Here is a 23,167-nt window from a genome sequence, read left to right on the forward strand (position 1 = left end):
GTTTCCAATGATATATTCAGTTTCGAGAAAAATTTTTTCGCCAAGTTACATAACCTTGAAAATAACAAAAATACGTGTTTTTTGCACTTTTAGGTTAGAATATCTGGGAAACCTAGGGTGATGGATCAATTTTGAGGCTAGATTCGGATTCAGCGCGCCAAATGCCTTCGGAAACGTAGTGTCTGATCTCTGGAATTTTTTCCTTGTTGGCCTGTGATTATTTATATTATAATTATTGAAAACAGGATGACTTTTGAATCATTATTATTATTGTGAATAATAATAATAGGTAATAATTTATTTAGTCCCTTTAGATAACAAATGATATTGGATAAGTTTTGTAATGTATAAAAGTATTTTATACACACCTATGTTAATAGACACATAATCGTATGACAAGAGGTACAGAAAGTGTTCAATTTTTAGGACTTTATATTGACGAATGTTTAACGTGGAAGTCTCATTGTGAGCATATAATTACGAAATTAAATTATGTACTTTATCAGTTTAGAACAGCTTTAAACATTAATCAGATAATAATTATATATTTCGCTGAAGTTGAATGCCGATTGTGATATGGAATATGTTTTTGAGGGCAGTCTTCAATGTCAGGTAATGTTTTTGTCACACAAAAAAAAATATTGAGAGTAATGTTTCATATGCCATCTTTTGTTAGCTGTAGGGATTTATTTATAAAACACCAAATTTTAACAATGCTATTCTCTTAATATATGAGCTTTATTTGTATATACATAATAATCAGGACAAATTTATAAAACATGATAATATTCACTCTATAAATACAAGACAAAAAAATAATTTTTACATGCCTTTTTGTAGGTTAAATGTTGCCAGCAGATCACGCAATTACTTGGGTCTAAAAATTTACAATAAGTTACCTTCTGAATTAAAAAGTTGCTCATCGACTGGACTGGTTAAAAAGCGCTTAAAGCTGCATTTAGTATACAAAGGATTTTATGATTACTTTGATGTATAATAATTTGTTGTTTGTTAAAGTATTATTTTGTGTGTTTAGTATTTACGAAGTTTATGTAGCTTTTACACTTTTATTAACAATTCCAATACAATGGAAATAAAGAAATTGAAATTGAAATTGAAATAGGTATACACTAAATAAACAAAAATTTAAAGTAGAACAGTCTAATTAACAATATATAAAAAAAATGTGAAAAAGTGAAGACCAAAAAAAAATTAAAGTAAACTAATGCAAAAAAATAAAATCAATAGCATTTCTGAAATTTTTCCGTGATTTTTGACAGACTGTATTTAGGTGAAAAATGGTCGTATCGGGAATTAAAGAAAAAGCATTTTGAAACTCGTAAGATTCTAGTTTTTACATCTTTCTGTTCTAGGAGCTACAGTTATCAAACAATTTTAATAGCGCGACGAAAAAATTTTCCAATTGTTTTTTATCTTTTTCACCTTTTACGTGAATTTAAAAAAACAGGAAAAAAGGGGTAATTTATGGTTTTTTGGAATATTGACGGCTAAATTAGAAATATTCACGAAATGACTAATATTAAGCATGACTTTTACAGTTCGATATACTTACCCAGAAGAACCCTGTGAAGTTTCATCTCGATCTAGCGAACCGTTTCTTTGTTTCAAAACGTCAAANGTATTATTTTGTGTGTTTAGTATTTACGAAGTTTATGTAGCTTTTACACTTTTATTAACAATTCCAATACAATGGAAATAAAGAAATTGAAATTGAAATTGAAATAGGTATACACTAAATAAACAAAAATTTAAAGTAGAACAGTCTAATTAACAATATATAAAAAAAATGTGAAAAAGTGAAGACCAAAAAAAAATTAAAGTAAACTAATGCAAAAAAATAAAATCAATAGCATTTCTGAAATTTTTCCGTGATTTTTGACAGACTGTATTTAGGTGAAAAATGGTCGTATCGGGAATTAAAGAAAAAGCATTTTGAAACTCGTAAGATTCTAGTTTTTACATCTTTCTGTTCTAGGAGCTACAGTTATCAAACAATTTTAATAGCGCGACGAAAAAATTTTCCAATTGTTTTTTATCTTTTTCACCTTTTACGTGAATTTAAAAAAACAGGAAAAAAGGGGTAATTTATGGTTTTTTGGAATATTGACGGCTAAATTAGAAATATTCACGAAATGACTAATATTAAGCATGACTTTTACAGTTCGATATACTTACCCAGAAGAACCCTGTGAAGTTTCATCTCGATCTAGCGAACCGTTTCTTTGTTTCAAACAGTCAAAGTTTTGAAAAAAATTAAAGGGACATGTTTTTTGAACTTAAACACTTCATAATCATGATTAAAATGGAAAAAAAATTGTTTGAGGTTTTCTCACATTTAAAAAAAAAATTTTCTAAGAAGAAAAAGGGTAGTTTTGAGAAAAAGGGTTTATAAGTGATTACAGTCTGCACAAAAATTAATTAGAAATTTGTCTCAAAAACCGGTATGAATCGGGGTCGAAATCTGGTTTGGGTCATCACCTTTAATTTTAATTTAATTAAAAGTTGATGAACAGAAGCATATGATGTAAAAGCCGAATCGTGTTGGAAACTATTGGATTTTGTTTTCTTCAATGTCCGGAAGGTTCCCCAAAGAAACAAAGAAAAATTTCGGAAATTTTTTCCGAAAATTTTTCGAATTTTTTTTTTTCATCAATTTAAACGTTATTTGCGGCTGAGAAAACCTCAAAAAAATATTTTTTCCATTTTAATAATGATTATGAAGTGTTTAAGCTCAAAAAACGTTTGACTGTTTGAAACAAAGAAACGGTTAGCTAGATCGAGATGAAACTTCACAGGGTTCATCTGGGTATATCGAGCTGTAAAAGTCATGCTTAACATTAGTCATTTCGTGAATATTTCTAATTTAGCCGTCAATTTTCTAAAAAACCATAAATTACCCCTTTTTTCTTGTTTCTTAAAATTCGTGTGAAACACGAAAAAAAAAATTGTCCGAAAAGTGGTGACAGCATGTTATAGGAAATTTATTCCAGTTTTCGAAACTGCCCTTGAATTCTCTGTACGACTATTTGTCGCCGAGATATCGATGATTGAAGACAAAAGGATCCTTTTTCATTAAAATATTTCGATGAAAAATGGTCGTATCGAAATTTAAAAAAAAGGAAATTGAAGCAGAATAAACAAGCTATCTGTCCATACAATGGCTTAGCTGAAAAAAATTTTTCCAAGTCCGTTGACTTTGCAAACATTTTTTATCGCGCTATTTCTTAGAATTGTATGATAACNTTTCATTAAAATATTTCGATGAAAAATGGTCGTATCGAAATTTAAAAAAAAAGAAAATGAAACAAAAAAAAAAAACCAACCGCCCAAAAAAAGGCCTAACCGAAAAAAAATTTTCCAAAGCCCGTGAACTTGCAAAAAATTTTTAACCCCCCAATTCCTAAAAATGGAAGAAAAACCGAACCCCCAAAAAACTTCCAACCAAAGAACCAAAAAATAAAAACCTAAAACCTCAAAAAAACTTTTTTAATTCCCGATGCGACCATTTTTCACCTAAATACAGTCTGTCCAAAAACAAGGAAAAATTTCGGAAATTCTTTTGACCCTTTATGTTTTTGTTTATTAATAGGTAATTTCTTCAATATGACACGAATTATCCTTTGCTGTAAAATTATAACTTTATTAATGCTGTACTTACATGCGCTACCCCAGATTGTAACGCAAATTATATAGTGATATACAGGGATTTTAGATCGAAGGGGAACATCTTTCCACATAAATTTCTTTCGCAAAAGGTACATTATGAATTAAGCAACTCCAATGGGATTTTTTTTTACTACTCGTCGATAATTAAGGGGAGTTAATATTCAGAAATGAAACCATGAATATGGAATATGCTCGTATGGGATTTCTACTGTACATTTTTGTTTAAAAATGTAAAGACATAGAAATATGTTCACTAAACTTAGAAGTTTTCGTACGTGTTAATTTCAACAACAAATTGACTTTTATTGTTAATTGGATATTTTGTATGAGTAGATAGAAAAAGAAATTAACGGTATGAGCAGCGAAATATTAATGAAAATAAACAAATTATGATGAGTTGAAAGCAATAATTTAGCGGAATAAACCACTCTATATATTGTGACGTCCGTTGTAAGAATAGCTATTATCATAAACTAAATAATTCGCAAAGTACATATTTTGTGATTACTTAGTTGCGGAATATTCTAATATAGCAGCAATCCATGATTTGATTTTAAAAGGAAAATTCATTAGCTCATAAAAACAGTTTCTTATTATAGAAGCGTAAAACCTGTTTCTAAATATATGTCTGATATATAATATTTTTTTGTTTTTGGCAATTTCTATTCAAAGTATGTAAATCCAATTCCAAACTTTCTCTGGTTTTTCTTTACTTATTCGATTTATGACATTCTACCTTGCCTGATGTGAAACGTAAAGATATATTATGTATATAAAGGTATAAAATCAAAATGAAAGGCATCAGTTTTTAATATTTTTCAGTCTAAATTTAAGTAATCTGAAAAAATAAAAAAATAAAAAATATAACTTGAATAAGTTATCCACGAACGAAACCAGATCGAAATACATTCGTTTTTTCATAATAATAATAATAATTATATTGAAGAACATACTTATATTTGTTTAAAATTTAAAATTCATCTGCAAAAATTGATTCTTTTGTCTGCATTATCAGCTAGTAAGCTTTACGATGATCTCGTTTTAGTATTATTATTATTAGCTTTGTTTATTTATTTCTGAAGCTGCAGTCCATCTTGAGCTTATGAACATGAAACTAATTGTGGCAAAGAATAGAGGAAAATTGTAATCTCCTCAGGGAAAATCATGCCATGATAAGTTTCCTCTATAAATAAATAGCCTGATTAGAATATGTCAAAAGTGTATCTATGCGGAAGGATTTCATTTTGAACAATTGTTGTTGAACAATATTTAATAACAATAATAATAATAATATTCTTTATCCACGACTATTGTATAATGTACCCATTATACGTCTGTTTGCTCGACCTTAATAATACCCATTAATCACGGCAGTGATTAATGAGTCATTAATCACTACTGTCAGATGCTTCCTTAATTTAGCTATAATATTATATTGTTCTGCTACAAACAATCCGTCTTTAAAATTTTATCGTGTAAACCACTAAATATTTTCAATTCAGTGCTGTACATATAAAAAAAAAGTGAATTTTCCTAGACCGGATTCGAACCCGGGCCCCGCGGTTGGAAGGGAAAGAGCATCTACACTGAGCCATCAGCGACTTCATTTGTGCGAGTCGTATATCTGTTTCTTAACATACCATGTTTTTCGAAACATTTCAAAAAAAACTTCAACAAAAATATTTAGTAGTCGTGGATAAAGTATAGTATTCTACTCCCGTATAATGGGTATTATTCACTCGGTGATTTAGGCCACTCGCCTGCGGCTCGTGGCCGTAAACTTCACCTCGTGAATAATACCCATCATTATACGCTCGTTGAATAATATACTATTATTCATATATTGCATAAAAAAGAGACACATGTACTAAATACAAATATATGAAAGGGCGAAGTTCAGCTGTGTCGTCCAATGGGCAACACACTGTTCTTCCACTTAACCCATGCTAGATGCGCCACGGCATTTAAGTCACTCTTTAAACACTTAAAACATTAAATACATACATACACGTATACAGTAAAAAGAAAAATAATACGATATCAGACAAAGTAGATATGCAAGCGAAACAATTATATGAGTGTAATTAGGTACTGGTTATTGAGAATTAAAAAGAAAGGCTTTATATATATTTTTTTTTTGAAACAACTAACAGACAGCGATTTGAGAGGTAACTGTAGGGCATTGTAAATTTGGCATATTACAACTAAACGATCTTTCAAATGTTGCAGTTTTATGTGAAGGGGGGGTTAAATTACCTTTAAATCTGGTGTTTAAATTATGAACGTGAGTTCGGAATCTGATTTTAGTGTACAAATATTGGGGGGATTTATTTAAAATGATACCTAGTCATAAAGAGAGTAGCACTGTGATGTAGACGAGTGTTATTCATATCCAACCATTTTGTATTCATTGTCTTACTCGATTTCTCTTTCTAATATCACATATAAACCTAAGGCAGTAATTTTGAATTTTCTGGATTCGTTGAGATGTCGCCTGAGCTAAACATGGACCATAAACAGTATCACCGTAATTAAACACAGATAAAACCAAAGACTGGCAAAGTAAAATTTTTAGTTTTTCACTTAAGATATGTCTGGATTTGTATAATATTTTTAAAGTAATAATGGATTTTTTTACACAGTTTGATATATGTTTATTGAATCTAAGGTCGCTATCAATAATAAGACCCAAAACTTTAACTTCATTTTTAACTTCTAACTGAACATTATCAACAGTTATATTAACCTCGGGTAATAGGTGAGCATATTTCACCCGACTAGCAAAAAGCATAGTAACACATTTTGTGGGGTTTAAACGCAAAGTGCTCCAGTGAAATTCGACGAAGTGTTTCGAGTTCACTATTAATTATAATACAGCTGTTTTGAATATCATTACGATGAAACGAATAGAATAGTTGAGTATCATCTGCATACATTTGAATTTTACAGTGCTTTAGAAAATTAGGGAACGAGGATGTATACAATGAGAACAACGTAGGTCCCAATACAGATCCTTGAGGCACTCCACAATTAGTATTAATATGATTCGAAATATCGTTTTTAAGTACTACCCTTTGTTGTCTACCTACTAAATAGTTAGAAATAAATTGTTAATGAATAGTTAATTAATTCGTTAATGTTATTTTGTTATTTAGTTTGATATTTTTTCCAGAAATAAAAATTCTACAAAAAATCGCCAGTGGCGTATTCTTTTCTTGGGAAAAGTTGGCGGACGCTTTAGTAGCACGTTACTGGTAAAAATCAGGAGGTTTTCATCAAATAAACAAATTAATTTATTAGGAAAATTCAATAAAACGTAGAAACAAGCCCAAATATCTCATAAACCGTTGGTACTATTAAAAAACAACAAGAAACATTTTTCATTCATTTAACGTAACTGTACCTGAATGTAACATTATTGCTACAAAAAAACGCCAGTGGCGTATTTTTTTGTAGGCAAAAATGGCGGCACCTCCAGTAGCACGCCACTAGTTAAATCCACAGGGTTAATATTATATTCAATAAAAGGTCTAATTAAGTAAATTTCATTCAATTCCGTTGGAGCATTATGAAGATATGGCAGAAAAAAAATATATTTTTTGTAAACTTTAACACCCTGGATTTCGAATACCGCGCAGAAAAAAACATTTATAGAGCAAACTCTACTTATTTTTGGTAATGAATCTAGTCCTGCAGTTTCTGTTTTTAAAGTGAAATCACCCTGTATGATATACAAAATATATATTACACATCATTTTCAAATATGGGCCAAATTACTGTATACAGGGTGGTCCGAAATTTATGCAGGAAACTTCGAGGGTAGATAGATCTCTTTAAAATAATAGGTGTTTGCCTATTATTTATTATATATATAAAAAGACAACGACACCTGTCCAGTTGTACACCAATGGTTGAACCTTTAGAGCTCATATTTTAAGGAATCCAAGGCCTACTGTCATACGTTATCTGTACCAAATTTTATTGAAATCGGTTAATAGATTCCGGAGATATAAACAAAAAATTAATTTTTTTTAACAACTCCAATGCCCTGTATCTCTAAAATGAGGCCGTTCCAGACCTATGTTTATAAGGCAAACACCTATTATTTTAAAGAGATCTATCTGCCCTCGAAGTTTCCTGCATAAAATTCGGACCACCCTGTATAACGTGTATATTACAACGCGTATGATGTATACCAGGTAACATTTCCTTAAAAATTATGTGAGGTGTAATTAAACTGGAACATCTTCAAATTCTCAACAGTCCATAACAGATAGCTGCAGTATATATTTTTTTTCAGAAACTGTATTTTAGTGATATGAATCAAGTACCTATATCTTATTTACAGCAAAAAAAGTGTCGAAAATCAACTACGTATACTCACATTTCTCTATCGACAAGAAAAATGTGAAAAAGCAAATGACTGCGTCGGTTGAATCGACCTCAATGTTTTAGGTAAAAAATAAGTCCATATCAAATTTTATTGAAATATCTTAATTAGTAAATTATCTTAACACATTTAAGTAAGTAAAGAAAATATTTGAATGCTGGGAGTACTTTTGTAATGACATATATTCGGTTAATTGCTTTGTTTGCTGTGCTTAAAATTTTTTGCTTATTATATCTTACCTCGTATACATCCATTACTTGTAGTCAATTTTGTTTTCCAATTAGCTCCATAATGAAAAACTCATTGGCATTTTCAATTCCAATATATTAAATTATTTTAAGTAATGTACAAATAAATATGAATTAGCTACAATAAAATTTAAATTAAGTTCTCTTGTTTCAGTTTGCGTAATTAATGCTTACATAATGTATCATATTTGAATCTAAGTCACTGGAAACATATACTGAAAAGTGATCAATTTCAAGAGTATCTGACCATTTAGGTAAAAAAATATTAATAAACTTATTCCGCTGGAGGCGCTTCTCCTTCTGATTGTGCTGTTTCTGGTGCTGGTTCTGCTGCTGGTTCTGGTGCTGGCGCTGCTCCTGGTTCTTCTGCTGGTTCTGGTGCTGGCGCTGCTCCGGGTTCTGCCCCTGGTTCTGATGATGGCGTTGCTCCTGCTCCTTCCTCTGGTTCTGGTGCTGGCCCTTCTCCTGACGCCGTCCCACCTTCTGATGCTGGCGCTTCTCCTGGTGGTGGCGCTGCAGCAGCTTGCTTGGCGGCTTCATCAAAGGCTTTGCTGTGCAATATGACAGTCAGCGTACAACCAAGCAGAATTAATAGAAGCCCCAAAGGGTGAATCTCCAGCGGCTTCGGCTGTAGTAATCGTTTGCAGACCATGTTTTAAAATTGGCGCCACAAAAATTTATGAAAATTCATAAGTATTTCAACTGTCACTGTCCGAATGGCAAGCAGTCAACAATGAAAATATAAATCAATCCTAGACCATCTTGACTATAATTAAATTGTTATGTGGAAGTTATTTTTAGCAATTATCTACTGTTGACTAATAGAGAATCTCAACTTAAAACATTATATACAGGGTGTTCATTTAATATTGCGTAAAGGTAAGGGGCATTTCTTTAATAAGTAGATATAGAAGGGGATCTTCTATATAAACTTATTTCCAAAAATTTTTAATTAGGGCTGTGGAAACCAATTGTTTAAGGAAAATAAATCAAGAGAGTTTAAGCTGGTCATCCTATAAGCCACGGTTCCTCTATTAGCTATATTCAACGATTTGGATATGCGATATCCAAATAGTGCCGGAACAAACTAAAATGGTCTTAAAATGAATGAATTGAGTGACTGAAATAGTCTTGAGAATTATCGTTCATAAACAACATCTTTGATTTATCAAATCTGTCAAATGGGGATTTTTTCAAGCAGTGTCAGCAAATCATCTTCTTCCATTTTAATATACAATTAAAAAGTGACTTGCTAAATAACATAATTTCTGTAAATGAAAATAGTTATTTTTTTTTGTGGCAGGCATTAATACTGACATTAATTCTGTACTTATTTGACTATTCTAATGGATGTCATAATATATTATCATAGTACTGTTATCATTAATAAATTTCTATAATTAGGGTATAAAAGAGCATGTTTTTTATACAGGTTGTGTAAAGAATAACTGTAAATCTTTGACTATTGTTAAAATAGATGTGACTGACCATTTCCTCGTGATTGTTAATATGGATATTTCATCTTCTTCAAATATAACATCTAAAATTATTAAGTTACCTATACAATAGATGAAACAAAGTGGTTGATAAGTTCAGATATACTATTTGGAATGAGTTGTATGAATCATCTACAAAATTAACAAGTTTTTTTCAGAAAAAACGAAATCTGTGGATTGCAAACAGACTGATGAAATTAGAGTCCACAGAACAAAAACTCAATGAAAAAACATTATTGAATCCAGATAATATACAACAAATTTTAGACAAATAGAGAATGTACCTATTTAATTAAAAAAAAAATAATTTAAAACCGAATACTACAGAACAAAAATAATTCAAAATAAAAAATACAGTCAACATATTTATAAATGGAAAAGCTTCATTTTCTGAAATAAAAGAAATTAATGTTGGCAATTACCCTGTAGTTGACAAAAAATAAATGGCAAATTTATTATTTAATACATTATGTACTACTACAATTGAAAAAAAAACTTTACGACAGAATGGAGTAGTCATTGGCTTCAATTGTGGAAAAGTTAAATCATTGGAACAAAACTAGACTATTAACATAAAAGGAACTTCAAGATATAGCTGCAAATACAGATTTAGACAATTCGGTTACTAAAATTGTGTATGAAACTATGAAACCTCAGATAATGAGGGACATCTTGGTTTTATCACAGAAAATATTTCTGGAACAGAAGACAACATATCGACATTCAGAACGAAGAACAGTTTGTTGAATAACCCCATAAGCTGGAATTATTAAACAGCACTCTAGTGGTCCAAAACATAGTTAAAAATCCGGTTTAGAATGAATTAGTCAGTCATTTTCCAGAAGCAAGAAGCCAAAAAATATAAATGTGAATCCCATTTAGTACAGCAAATATTCCAGTAAATGTTTTAATTTATTTTTTACTGTGGAAATGAAATATATTATTTATGTCATTGTATTAACCAAGAAGCTTACAATTATTTAGAAGCCTGGAATGAAAAGAATCCAACAAATAGATATACCTGATAAAGCTGAATTAGATAGTTTCATAGGAATCATTATAAAAGCTGGTGCACTAAGATGTAGGAAGGAATCTACCCGAGAAGTGTGGACTGTTGATACCTCCATACGTAGATAATTTTTTACTGCCCTGTTACCTCGAAACAGGTTGGACAAAGATAATATTTTTACGTAAAATTGTTAAGATTTTATAAATCTGTAGAGAAAATTGTAAAAAAATTGAAATAAAAAAAATTACGGGGCGAAAACCCCCTTCACCAACCTAAATGGGACGCATATGATTTACATATCGGAAAACGGAGTAGCCCATGTTATTTAACGTAAAAAGTTATGTAAGACGCATACATTTGTTTCTATTTATTTGCGACCGTTTTGTCAATAACAGAAAAAAAAAAACAGTTTTGTTTGAGCCCTTTTAAGGGCATATAACTTTCTAAGGGTGCGTTTTAGGGCACATGTTAATAGAAACTTTTTCACTTATTTTAATGAGTTATAAACGCAGCAGAAGTTTGGAACCCTATTTTAGAAACACCCTGTATAAAATCGAACCCTGGCAAAATATAAACATATACAACATTTAAATTTGGATAGTAGCTGTTCTTAAAATGTTACATATATGCAACCTTCAAGTCTATACTGGCAAACCTTTTGGTGGTGATTCAGAATGCAATAAAGTTTTCGAGTTGTATCAAATGTTGGCGAGGAATTATTATTACAGAATTTTTTTTGTCCTATTTGATACGGTTCGTAAAAATAAACCAGATACACCACCTCAACTAACAATTTTTCCTAGGTCTACACTATCATCCATGTTTGCCTTTACAAAAGATTTAACAATTGTGTAGTTTGTCCATACAAACAACATAAACCATTTGTGATTTTAGATTCTAATAAGAATAAAGGAGTCAATAGTTCAGACAAACTAATCAGAAAATATTCATGCAGCAGAAGAACAGCTTGGCCATGCAGATTAAATATAATTTTGTGTTTTGAATAGTTTTGTTGTGTAAAATAACGAGATTCCTGGTTGGAAAAACGTCGTTCATTTCTGTTGCGATTAGCTCTGATCTAGCTAATGGACAAATTATTTGAATGATTTTTTTGAGATACATAAATATATTCTAATTTCATATTTTTATTCTTCAAATTCTAGCAGTTTCTTCTTTCATTGGTCAATATTTTTTCTATATGAATATGAATATTTTAAGTAACATTTTTTAAATCTAAGTCTAACACAATACCCAAACTAATTAATTACGCGGGATTCTCGAGGGACCCATCATGGATATATACATCGGTGTCTGTAGCATCGTTATTTAAGGGTTAAGGGCAAACTGGTGTTATTATATTCTTAGAAAGCCATGTAGCATTGGAATTGTACATTTTATAGTGGAAGAAAAAAACGAAAAAATGCCAAGGCTGCTTATCTGTAAGAATTATACGAAATGGATATATTTAATTGGCTCTAATAAAAAAGTGGCTAGAATTTAATGAATAAAGAACTTCTGTTGAAAAGGAAATCATAAATTCGTCACTGAAGGACTTGACAAAATATATTTATAAAGAAGGTAAATTAAATTAATTAGGCTAATAAATTTTATTAATTCGATGGGTTGGTCTAATCAGTGAAATTATTGGTGATTAAGTAAATAATATAATAAAATATGACAGTCAAATTTTCCTACTTACTACTGTTCTCAATACCAATAATGCTGTAAATTAATGGTTAAAATTAAGGTATAACAGATGGAACAAATCAAACTGTAGTACACTACTGATAATTATGAAAAATTGAGGACAATATCGAATGCCGTTCCCTCACAACTAAATCGGGTAGAAGCAAAAAGGTCTTGGTAACAAAGTTATTACTCTATGAAAGTGACTTGAAAAGTTTTATTACAGACAAATTGAAATTAACTTTATTTAGGATATTGCCTGGAGCTATTTATTTGTAGCACAGTTTTAGTTTATTTTCTCGTTTATTAGATATTTCGCAGCCTGAGAACGAATTAAAAAATTAATTGAATAAACTCTTTATTTAATGAACGTATAATTGATGTTTTAATAAAGCCAGAGATGTAAAAATATGTAATTTTAAAGAGGAAAAGTGGTTGAAAATTACGTGTTTCAACTTTATTAAGCTGTATTCAAACAATACACCCAAACTTTTTAACATTATTTTGTTTTCATGCCTTTTTAATTCCACAAAATACGTATTTATATAGATCAAAAGTCCGACTCAGTCTAAAGTTTCGTCAGTTATTAATGTGGGGAATTGTGAAACACATTTTGGAAAGCGTTCAGCGTTTGTTATCAGTATTAAAGAAAGTGAGGAATAGGAAGTAAACCATGAACATTAACTATGGAATATGGGAATAAATTTCTAAGGAAATGGAGACAGCACAATATTGAAATCATCCTCGACCCTAGTTTACATACATATGAAAATCGAGCCAATTTTAAAGTTTGAAGGAGACTATTGCGAGTATAAAGACATATTTAACAACATGTACATAAACATAATAAGGAGGTAAGCTGCTATATGAGCATATTCAGAACCCAATTTAAAACGTATTTAATTTCTTATACCTAGAAACTATTCGACACAACATGACAATTAAAATTAAATATTTTAGATGCTTTCTATCATAAATATTGCAGAGTTTAATCATTGCATAATTTGAGGCCGATTAGGCTTGATTAGGATGATTCTTTAAGGTTTTTAGATCATTGAGGGCAGGTTGGTCACGTGAAAAGTGATCACCACCTCATTTTTCTTCGATACCGTTCAAGATAATAAAATAAAATAAAAACTGTAAGGATTTAAATAAAATTTGACGTAGACACCACAAAAACAAATGCAGCCTTTCCAATATATAGGCATATTTTTTTTTGTTATTGGAACAGTATTTACAATTAGATCATTGGAAATACCGTTAAAAGAGCTCTTCAAAAATATTAGACATTATCACAAACAGTTTTTGAGATATTGTGTATTTATTATTAACATATAAGTAGAGTATTGGGGTCATGAAGGCTTGGAAAAATTGTAATAAAATTTCCAGGGTCGTATTTAAAAAAATGAAGTTGATGATGTTCCTGGAGAGACGAAACGTTACATATTATAAAAATTGATTATGCCATTCGCAAAAAGTTGCCATGAGAAAATGTTCTTTTTTCAATATTACCTCAAACAAAGCTGAAATGAAACAAAAACGGATTTCCAAAATTTTGTTTTTTTTTTAAATATTTCGAAAACTAATCATGTTGCCCTTGATTTTTTAGAGGCATAATAGTGCAACTTTGTCCCCATTTAAGCTACTTCATATCTCTTACCGTTTCCGAGATCCCTGTAGTGAGAAGCTAATTTGTAACAGCCTGTAAATATAATTCTGTACTATAATTACTTATATCGACAGTGGAATTACAGTAGCACTATATTTCTAAAAATAGATTTAATATACGTATATAATTTAGATTTAGACCTCACTTAGTTTTATGTCTGTCAATTAACTTTAATATATAGATTTCCTGGAACACTTACGACCTAGATTCTCTATTAAAGGTTCCCACGATGGTAGATATATATTATTCAAATAAACTAAAAATACCACCATCCAGAATTTGTCATAATATAAAAGCATTATTTTCCATAAAGACTTCACTTCTGTTTGTGTCCTGAATCGTCATTTTCGTGAATACCTAATTTGATGTCAACTCGATTCGATCTGATGCTCGTAAACAAGGATATAAGCAAAAAATTTACAGTCTATTAATTTTCTAAAATCTAGCCCCTAAATTTCCGGTCTTTTCAGAAATTAACTGCATTGATAAACAGTCTGTCATCTTGATTATTGTTTTACTTTGCGCTTTTAATGTTTTAATTTAAAGCATCTAATAGTACATGTGAGTAAAGGTTTATTTGCACACAGTGCTGCCAATTCCATACCTCCATTCATAGTCCATATAGTGATATTAGAGAAAAATTAGACGGCTTCTTTTACTGATGATAAATTATTGCGATAGTTCTATATGAAGCCTATAAATAGTTTATAAGTGACTCTGAAAAAACTTTAACTATCGACCTTGAAAAATTTGGGAATTTTATTCAGTGAAAAAAGGGCTCATCGCATATTCCAGGTATCATGGTTCACAGTAATATTGAGCTCATTAACTGTACTGATATTGTAAATGCCCTTGCTGATTATTTCAACAGTGTCTTTATTCAATCTCATCCAATAGACTCATCTAAATTTCTTTCAAATGGTAAATGTTCAGCACCTATTGTTATTTCGTCTATCAAGGAGGAAGATGTCTTACGAGGTCTGAGAAAATCTAAAGACTCCTTCACAATGGGTGTGGATAGTATTCCAAGTTTTATCCTAAAAGACTGTGCGAACCCATTTGTTCAACATTTGTGTTTATTAGGAACTGTATTTTAAAACATTCTACTTCCCCGTCTCTTTGGAAAAAGGCCTATGTGTGTCCAATATTTAAAAAGAGAAATCCTATTGAAATTGAGAATTATAGAGCAATCTCTTTGTTGTATAATTTTGTAAAGTTTTTGAATCCACTCTATATAATGAAATTATTATCTCACTAAGCATCTGATATCCATTCATCAACATGGATTTATGCAGAGAAGATCTACCATTTCAAATCTCGCTGTCTTTTCTCAATTTATTTCTGAAACTTTGGATGGTGGAGGGCAAGTTGACGTAATATTAGCAGATGTTCAAAAAGCCATCGATCATAAATAATCACATCTTACTGGTTTTTGTCAGTAAGATTATTTCTCAAAATTTTTTTCTAACTTCAGGAGTGTCCCAGGGCTCTAATTTGGGACCGCTTTTGTTTTTACTTTTTATTAATAATCTTCGGATATTCTCTCATGTGAAAAACTGATATTCGCAGATGATGGTAAACTATTCTTTGTAATAAATTCCCTTACAAACTGCGTCCGTCTACACCTCTGTATGAATCGTATGTCGTCATGTTGTGAATTAAATTGTTTGTCTCTTAACAACTCCAAATGTAAGGTAATGTCCTTCACTCGTAAAACTAATTTTGTTGTCTACGACTATAGCATTGATGGATACATCCTTAGCCGTGTTAAACTGTTTAAGGATCTAGACACAACTTTTGACAGCAGACTTACTTTCATTGATCATATTAATAATGTTGTGACGAGTGTATTTTATTTACCGCAGTTGCATAGATTTTACAGATATCCGTACATTTAAAATATTTTTTTGGTCCCTTGGCAGATCTAAAATGGAGTATGCTTCCATAATATGGTATCCAATATACAACATACATCGACAAAGGTTGGAGTCAGTGCAAAGCCTGTTTTTTAATCTTATGGCATTTACGCAAGATGGTGTCTGTCCGCCACAAGGTTTTAATCATGTAGACCTCTTGAAACGTTTTGGGCTAGAATCACTGGAAACTCGTCTTAATATTTCACTTATGCGTTATTTATATAACCTTTTGAACAACAGACACACATATCACGTGGCACCTCTAGACAGTAGGATTTGCTTTTCTGTGGTGTACCTAGGACGACTAATTTATTGGTAAGATCTCCGATTTATTTAATGTACAATTTATACAGGGTAGCCCATAGAAAACGTACCGCAAGGCATTACAGGGTAGTAATGAACTTTTCGGCAAAATCCAAAACAGGTAAAGTTTGCTTCTGAGGAGGACAACTTTTGGCGCAAAAAGCATAGCAAAATCTTCAACCCCCTAAGTGGGGATGCCATCCCCCAAATTTTTTTAAGTGGGAATGGGGTCAAGTGGGGGGTCATTAGAAAGGGCTTTTAATTCTCTGTACATCGATTCTTACTTTTTGAAAATCGATCCATTATTTTAGAAAATATGCAGCTTTGAAAATACGAACAATATTTTTGACGAGAAATGCGAAAATCGATTTAATTTTACTTCAAAACTTACGGTATTAGCTTGGTAAATTCCTTCAAAAGAATTCGCTGTTTTTTTTTCTGATTTGCGAATTCTTTAGCCTGATTTTGGTGAGCAAAAAATTGTCCGCTTTTTGTTTCGTATTTAGATAGGCCACAAGAAGTTGCTAGATAACTGTCTTGTGACTTGTAGTTGAAGAGTACCAATACTGCCGAGTCTTTTAAATTGATTAATTATGGTGTACTCAATTCCAGAAAGAGTAGAAATTATTGAGCTTTTTTTCAAAAACAATGAATGCGGAAATCGGGTCGCCGAACTGTTCAACCAACGGCATCCTGAGAAACATGCGTCTGGAAAAATTGTTCGCGAATTGGTGGCCAAATTTCGCGAAACTGGCTCCGTTCATAACAAAAAGAGGCAGGTTGAAAATCCGGTACTAAATGAACCTACGGAAATAGCGGTATTGGGGCAAGTGGCAATGGATAGTACGCTGAGTACAATGCAATTGGCTACTGCGACAGGAGTGAGTCGTACAAGTGTCCAACGAATATTAAAAAAATACAAATTCCATCCTTATAAGATTCGGCTAGTGCAAGAGCTAAATGAAGACGATTTTGATCGTCGTTTGCAATTTTGCGAAATAATGACTGAACGAGCGATAAACGATAATTTCCTCTTTAATGTGTGTTTTTCGGACGAGTGTACGTTCTTCTTGAATGGTTTAGTGAATCGCCATAATTGTCGTTACTGGGCTGATACCAATCCAAGGATTTTCCATGAGACACACTCCCAACACCCCCAGAAGTTGAATGTATGGGCAGGTATTTTTGGAAATTCCATTGTAGGTCCTTTTTTCCTTCCTGGAAATTTGACAGGCGATATGTACTTGGATTTACTACAAAATGTCATCGACCCAGCTCTAACAAATATCATAGAGGACGACCCTGCTTACAATGAACACGAACTGATTTTCCAGCAAGACGGAGCTCCTCCACATTACTCGCTCAATGTGCGCAATTACCTAAATGAGACGTTTCCAGGACGCTGGATAGGACGAAGAGGTGCAATTGAGTGGCCCCCTCGGTCACCCGACTTAAATCCTTTAGATTTCTTTCTCTGGGGGCACATTAAAAGCAAAGTTTACAGCACTCCACCTGATACCTTGGAAGATCTGCGAGGACGAATCATTAATGTATGTCGCGAAGTAACACCGCAAGTGCTCCAGAATGTTCGACAACGGTTTGAAGACAACCTGTATCATTGTATGCAAGTTGGCGGACAACATTTTCAGCATTTACTTGACTAATACCGTAAGTTTTGAAGTAAAATTAAATCGATTTTCGCATTTCTCGTCAAAAATATTGTTCGTATTTTCAAAGCTGCATATTTTCTAAAATAATGAATCGATTTTCAAAAAGTAAGAATCGATGTATAGAGAATTAAAAGCCCTTTCTAATGACCCCCCACTTGACCCCCATTCCCATTTGAAAAAATTTAGGGGATAGCACCCCCACTTAGGGGGTTGAAGATTTTGGTATGCTTTTTGAGCCAAAAGTTGTCCCCCTCAGAAACAAATTTGACCTGTTTTTGGATTTTGCCGAAAAGTTCTTTACTACCCTGTAATGCCTTGCGGTACGTTTTCGATGGGCTACCCTGTATAATAAAATTGGAAATCATTGTGATACACTTAAATGATAATTTAAATGTACTATGTAAACTTGTTTCTCATACAGTACAGGATGTGATTTTTAACACCGGTGTCCATATTTTATTTACGAGTATATAACAAATCATACAGTTCGGAAATATTCCGTACCAACTTATAAGTTTTTCATTTATTCTAAACAACAAGAAGAAATGAATCGGGTCAGTACCCATCAGTGGAAAATGGAAAAAATATTTATCGATGTATTAAAAAATTTATATTTTTATTAATGGGGTACACATGGGGTACTTTTCACAATTAATAGGGCATAGTCGAATTTTTAAAATTAACCAATGCGTTTATTTCAAATTATGATCACGAAATTACAGCTGAAAAAATACGTTAAGTATAGGTTATAAACATTTATTACATCTAGCAAATTTCGCTTAAAAATATGTGTTGGTGCTGTTGAGATACAACTTGTTGAGTTTAATTTAATAATTTATGTTTTATGATTCCAAGTTATTTATGCTTTTGTTTATTCTTGTAAATGTCCTTGACGTAATTTGGCTACTTGATAATAAAATAGTAGTTCCTTGTGCTTTTGATAAATTACCTACTTGATAATTGTGACGCATTTTATATAAACTCTAATTAAAATTCAAGTTTTTTAATTTTATTGGAACTCATGTTAATTAAAGGAAACTACAATGTAGTAACTCAATACTAGATTACATTCATTTTTCACTCGATTACCCAATTTTAACCTTCACATATCTAATCTACAAAAAATTTGTTGCAGTTATGGAAACTTTATAGAACTAACAAGAAATTATAATTTCAGAACGACACATTTTTAAAGACTTAACTGTGCTTGTTCTTATTGCTACATGGTAGTGTTTAGATGCAATGCTGTGTTTAATTCTATACATAGATACATATACAGGGCGATCTAGAATTAATGGAAATCACAGCAATGTAGGTTTCAAACAGTAAAATGTGACGAACTAAACTTAGATTATTATTTTTTATATTAGTAGAGAATGAGGGTCTTAGGTTCGTTTTTATTATGATTTTCTTTGAAATTGAGGTAAATTTCGATATAGAAATTACAAAATCTTACAAGCATGTTGATAGTAACCAAGAATAACTCATGGATTATAAAAAACGTTATTTTTATATTATAGGGCCTGATCTAATTCCGGCCTTTCTTTTGAGAGACTGTGCAGCTGTATTTGCAAGATCATTGCGGGTTATCTTATATTGATTTTAAAAACGGAAACCTTCCCGGACATTTGGAAAATATCGAGAATACGCCCTATTTTTAAAAATGGCGATAAAAGTGTGATATATGTCCAACTATCGTGCTATTACAATTATATGTAATTTTAGCAAAATATTAGAAATCATTTTACATAAATAAATTTATATGAGCACGTTAAACAAATTATATATATTAATCAGCATGGTTTTATGAGAGGTTAGACTACAACAAACCTTGTGTGTATTACAGATTATATCGCTTGAACTTTGGACAATCACGGTCAAGTCGACGTTATATATACAGATTTTTCTAAAGCGTTCGACAGGTTAGGTCATAGTATTCTGTTGGAAAGGTTAGACGTATGTGGTGTCTCTACAAGACTGTTGAATTTGTTTGAACGTACTTGATTCGGAGGATACCGTATGTACAATATAGGGGATCTGAACTCATAAATATATTATCTGGAGTTCCCCAAGGTTCCATTTTAGGACCCCTAATGTTCAATATTTTTTTAATGATATTAGTAAATATTTAGATGTTAATTTCTTAATTTACGCTGATGATATGAAGATATTTGTTAAGACTGATAGATTGTCAGAACTTAGAAAGTGCTTTAATATCAGTGAATACATGGTGTACAGAAAACTGTCTTCCCCTTAACATAAGTAAATGTNTTCGTTTTTATTATGATTTTCTTTGAAATTGAGGTAAATTTCGATATAGAAATTACAAAATCTTACAAGCATGTTGATAGTAACCAAGAATAACTACAATTATGTATTTTTATCTAATGAAATATGATTCATGGATTATAAAAAACGTTATTTTTATATTATGGGGCCTGATCTAATTCCGGCCTTTCTTTTAAGAGACTGTGCAGCTGTATTTGCAAGATCATTGCGGGTTATCATTAATTTGGTTTTAAATAAAAATTTTTATCGAGAATACGCCCTATTTTTAAAAATGGCGATAAAAGTGATATGTCCAACTATCATGCTATTACAATTATATGTAATTTTAGCAAAATATTAGAAATCATTTTACATAATCATTTATATGAGCACGTTAAACAAATTATAGATATTAATCAGCATGGTTTTATGAGATGATGGACTACAACAAACCTTGTGTGTATTACAGATTATATCGCTTGAACTTTGGACAATCACGGTCAAGTCGACGTTATATATACAGATTTTTCTAAAGCGTTCGACAGGTTAGGTCATAGTATTCTGTTGGAAAGGTTAGACGTATATGGTGTCTCTACAAGACTGTTGAATTTGTTTAAACGTACTTGATTCGGAGGATACCGTATGTACAATATAGGGGATCTGAACTCATAAATGTATTATCTGGAGTTCCCCAAGGTTCCATTTTAGGACCCCTAATGTTCAATATTTTTTGAATGATATTAGTAAATATTTAGATGTTAATTTCTTAATTTACGCTGATGATATGAAGATATTTGTTAAGACTGATAGATTGTCAGAACTTAGAAAGTGCTTTAATATCAGTGAATACATGGTGTACAGAAAACTGTCTTCCCCTTAACATAAGTAAATGTAACATAATGTCCTTCTTTAGAATGACTTGTCCTGTGGTCTATGATTATAGGATTAACAATCACTCTTTAACTCGTCCCAATTATATAAAAGAATTGGGAGTAACGTTTGATCAAAAATTATCTTTTCATGAACACATACGCAATGTCTCTTCATCATCTTATAGAAGCCTTGGGTTTGTGATCAGAAATTGTAGAGATTTTGATGATCCTTCTACAATGGTAAATTTATATAATTGTTTTGTAAGATCTGGCTTGGAATAATATGCTTCAATAGTTTGGTATCCTCAGTATGCAGTCTATAAAAATCACTTAGAAAATATTAAAAAAAAATCTTAAAATATATGTACTTCAGAATTCAAGGAATATATCCCAACATTGTTTTTTCTCACAATATTCTTTTGGACATGTTTAACTGTAAGTCCTTAGAGATACGTCGAGATATGCATTCTGTTGTTTTTTTGTATAGTCATTAATTATGTGTATGATTGTCCCATTTTGGAACGTTTTAACTTCCACGTGCTTCGCGCCAATCTACGCTACTGTATATATGATATATATTGTAACGAATTGGAAAGGCACACAAAGAATCATGAATGAAAAGTTACCTGACCGAACTTTGGATTATAAATAAAAATTAATTATTAATATAGCAAACAATAAAATGGTATAAAATTGTTAATATAAAGACTCTGAATATAAAATAAGTAACTATAAAGGATATCACATAGTATAAAAATGATAATTTTAAATTTAATTCACAAGTATAAAATAATTTTTCAAAAGAATGCATGACATCGACACTTGCTAACACCCAGTACAATGAGAAAACAGAATTTAAACCCAGTGTGAAAGAAAGCCCAATATCCAAAGATGAATTTGGTATGCATATTTTGGGTAGACGAGTAACTGTAGAGAAGATATCTTAAATGAACTGAAGTCATATATGAAATTTTTTACCAAATGTTAAATTAAATTATAATTTTATGAAATGTTAAAACTAAAGTTGGCTTTACAAATACCAGAAGATGACCTAGAAAAAGAACATAAAATAAGGAATATTTTAATAATTAGTAAGAGATTTGTATGTTAAAAATAAAAGGACATTGTAAAAAATGTATTAGTTATATGAAGTGCAGTGAAAAGTGTAGTGAAAAAAGGACATCCAAGGACTGGAATTTCTGTAAAGGGACCTTAAGACAAATTGAAACCAGAGAATTCTAGAAGGATGAGAAACAAAAGTTTATTTATTAGTTACGGCTTGGTTTTTGGCAAAAAGCTAGAAAGGAGAAGCAGCTCAGGAAGTAAATTGAACTCTTACTAGACATCGAAAATCGTTTGTCCTCAAAATCCAGATGAAGAAAATTGGCCAGTGAAGAAAAAGTTCCGTAACCAGTATAAAGCAGTATCCAGAGAGGTATTCCAGTGGCCCCATAAATGGTACAAAGGACATCTTCATCGCTTCCAACAAGGAAAGAAGCAAATAGTAGCTAACAGGTACCTAAAATAGAAAAATAAAGTGCACTAGAATATAAATTCATAGCTATAACCTACAAATAATACAGTATTAATGCATTATACCTTAGAAAAAGGATAAATTAAAAATCAGGACTTACCTGAACAAAATTAAATACAAGCAATTTAAAATCTAGCTTTAAAAACTCCAAAATTGGATGAGCTCACACAAAGTTCTAAAAGGGACAGCCATTTTAATTTTAAGAACGTCAGAGTAATAGTTAAAAGTTTATATAATTTACGATAGGCAAGACACAATACACGGGCGAGTGGTTAAAATAGTATAAAGTAAAAATTCAAATATAGTAATTTTTTTAAGAAAAGCCCAGTCCTTGTATTGTACAAACTGTAGTAGGATAGAAAAGGTAGAAAAATAAAATATTCTTTATTATTGTTCAACATAAAAATTTAGTTTATAAA

General features: G+C 31.2%; 1 protein-coding gene across 1 annotated transcript in view; it reads right to left on the reverse strand.

Moving 5' to 3' along the window:
- LOC108910028 (myb-like protein X) overlaps positions 1-23,167 on the reverse strand; it is a 46,190-nt gene that overhangs the window by 1,339 nt on the left and 21,684 nt on the right. Inside the window, exon 3 of the mRNA XM_023455235.1 lies at positions 8,500-8,876. Coding sequence (XP_023311003.1) covers positions 8,500-8,876 — 377 coding nt within the window. The remainder of the gene's footprint in view (positions 1-8,499; positions 8,877-23,167) is intronic.

Source organism: Anoplophora glabripennis, unplaced genomic scaffold (genome assembly GCF_000390285.2).
Source record: "Anoplophora glabripennis isolate ALB-LARVAE unplaced genomic scaffold, Agla_2.0 scaffold603, whole genome shotgun sequence".
Lineage (NCBI taxonomy): Eukaryota > Metazoa > Arthropoda > Insecta > Coleoptera > Cerambycidae > Anoplophora > Anoplophora glabripennis.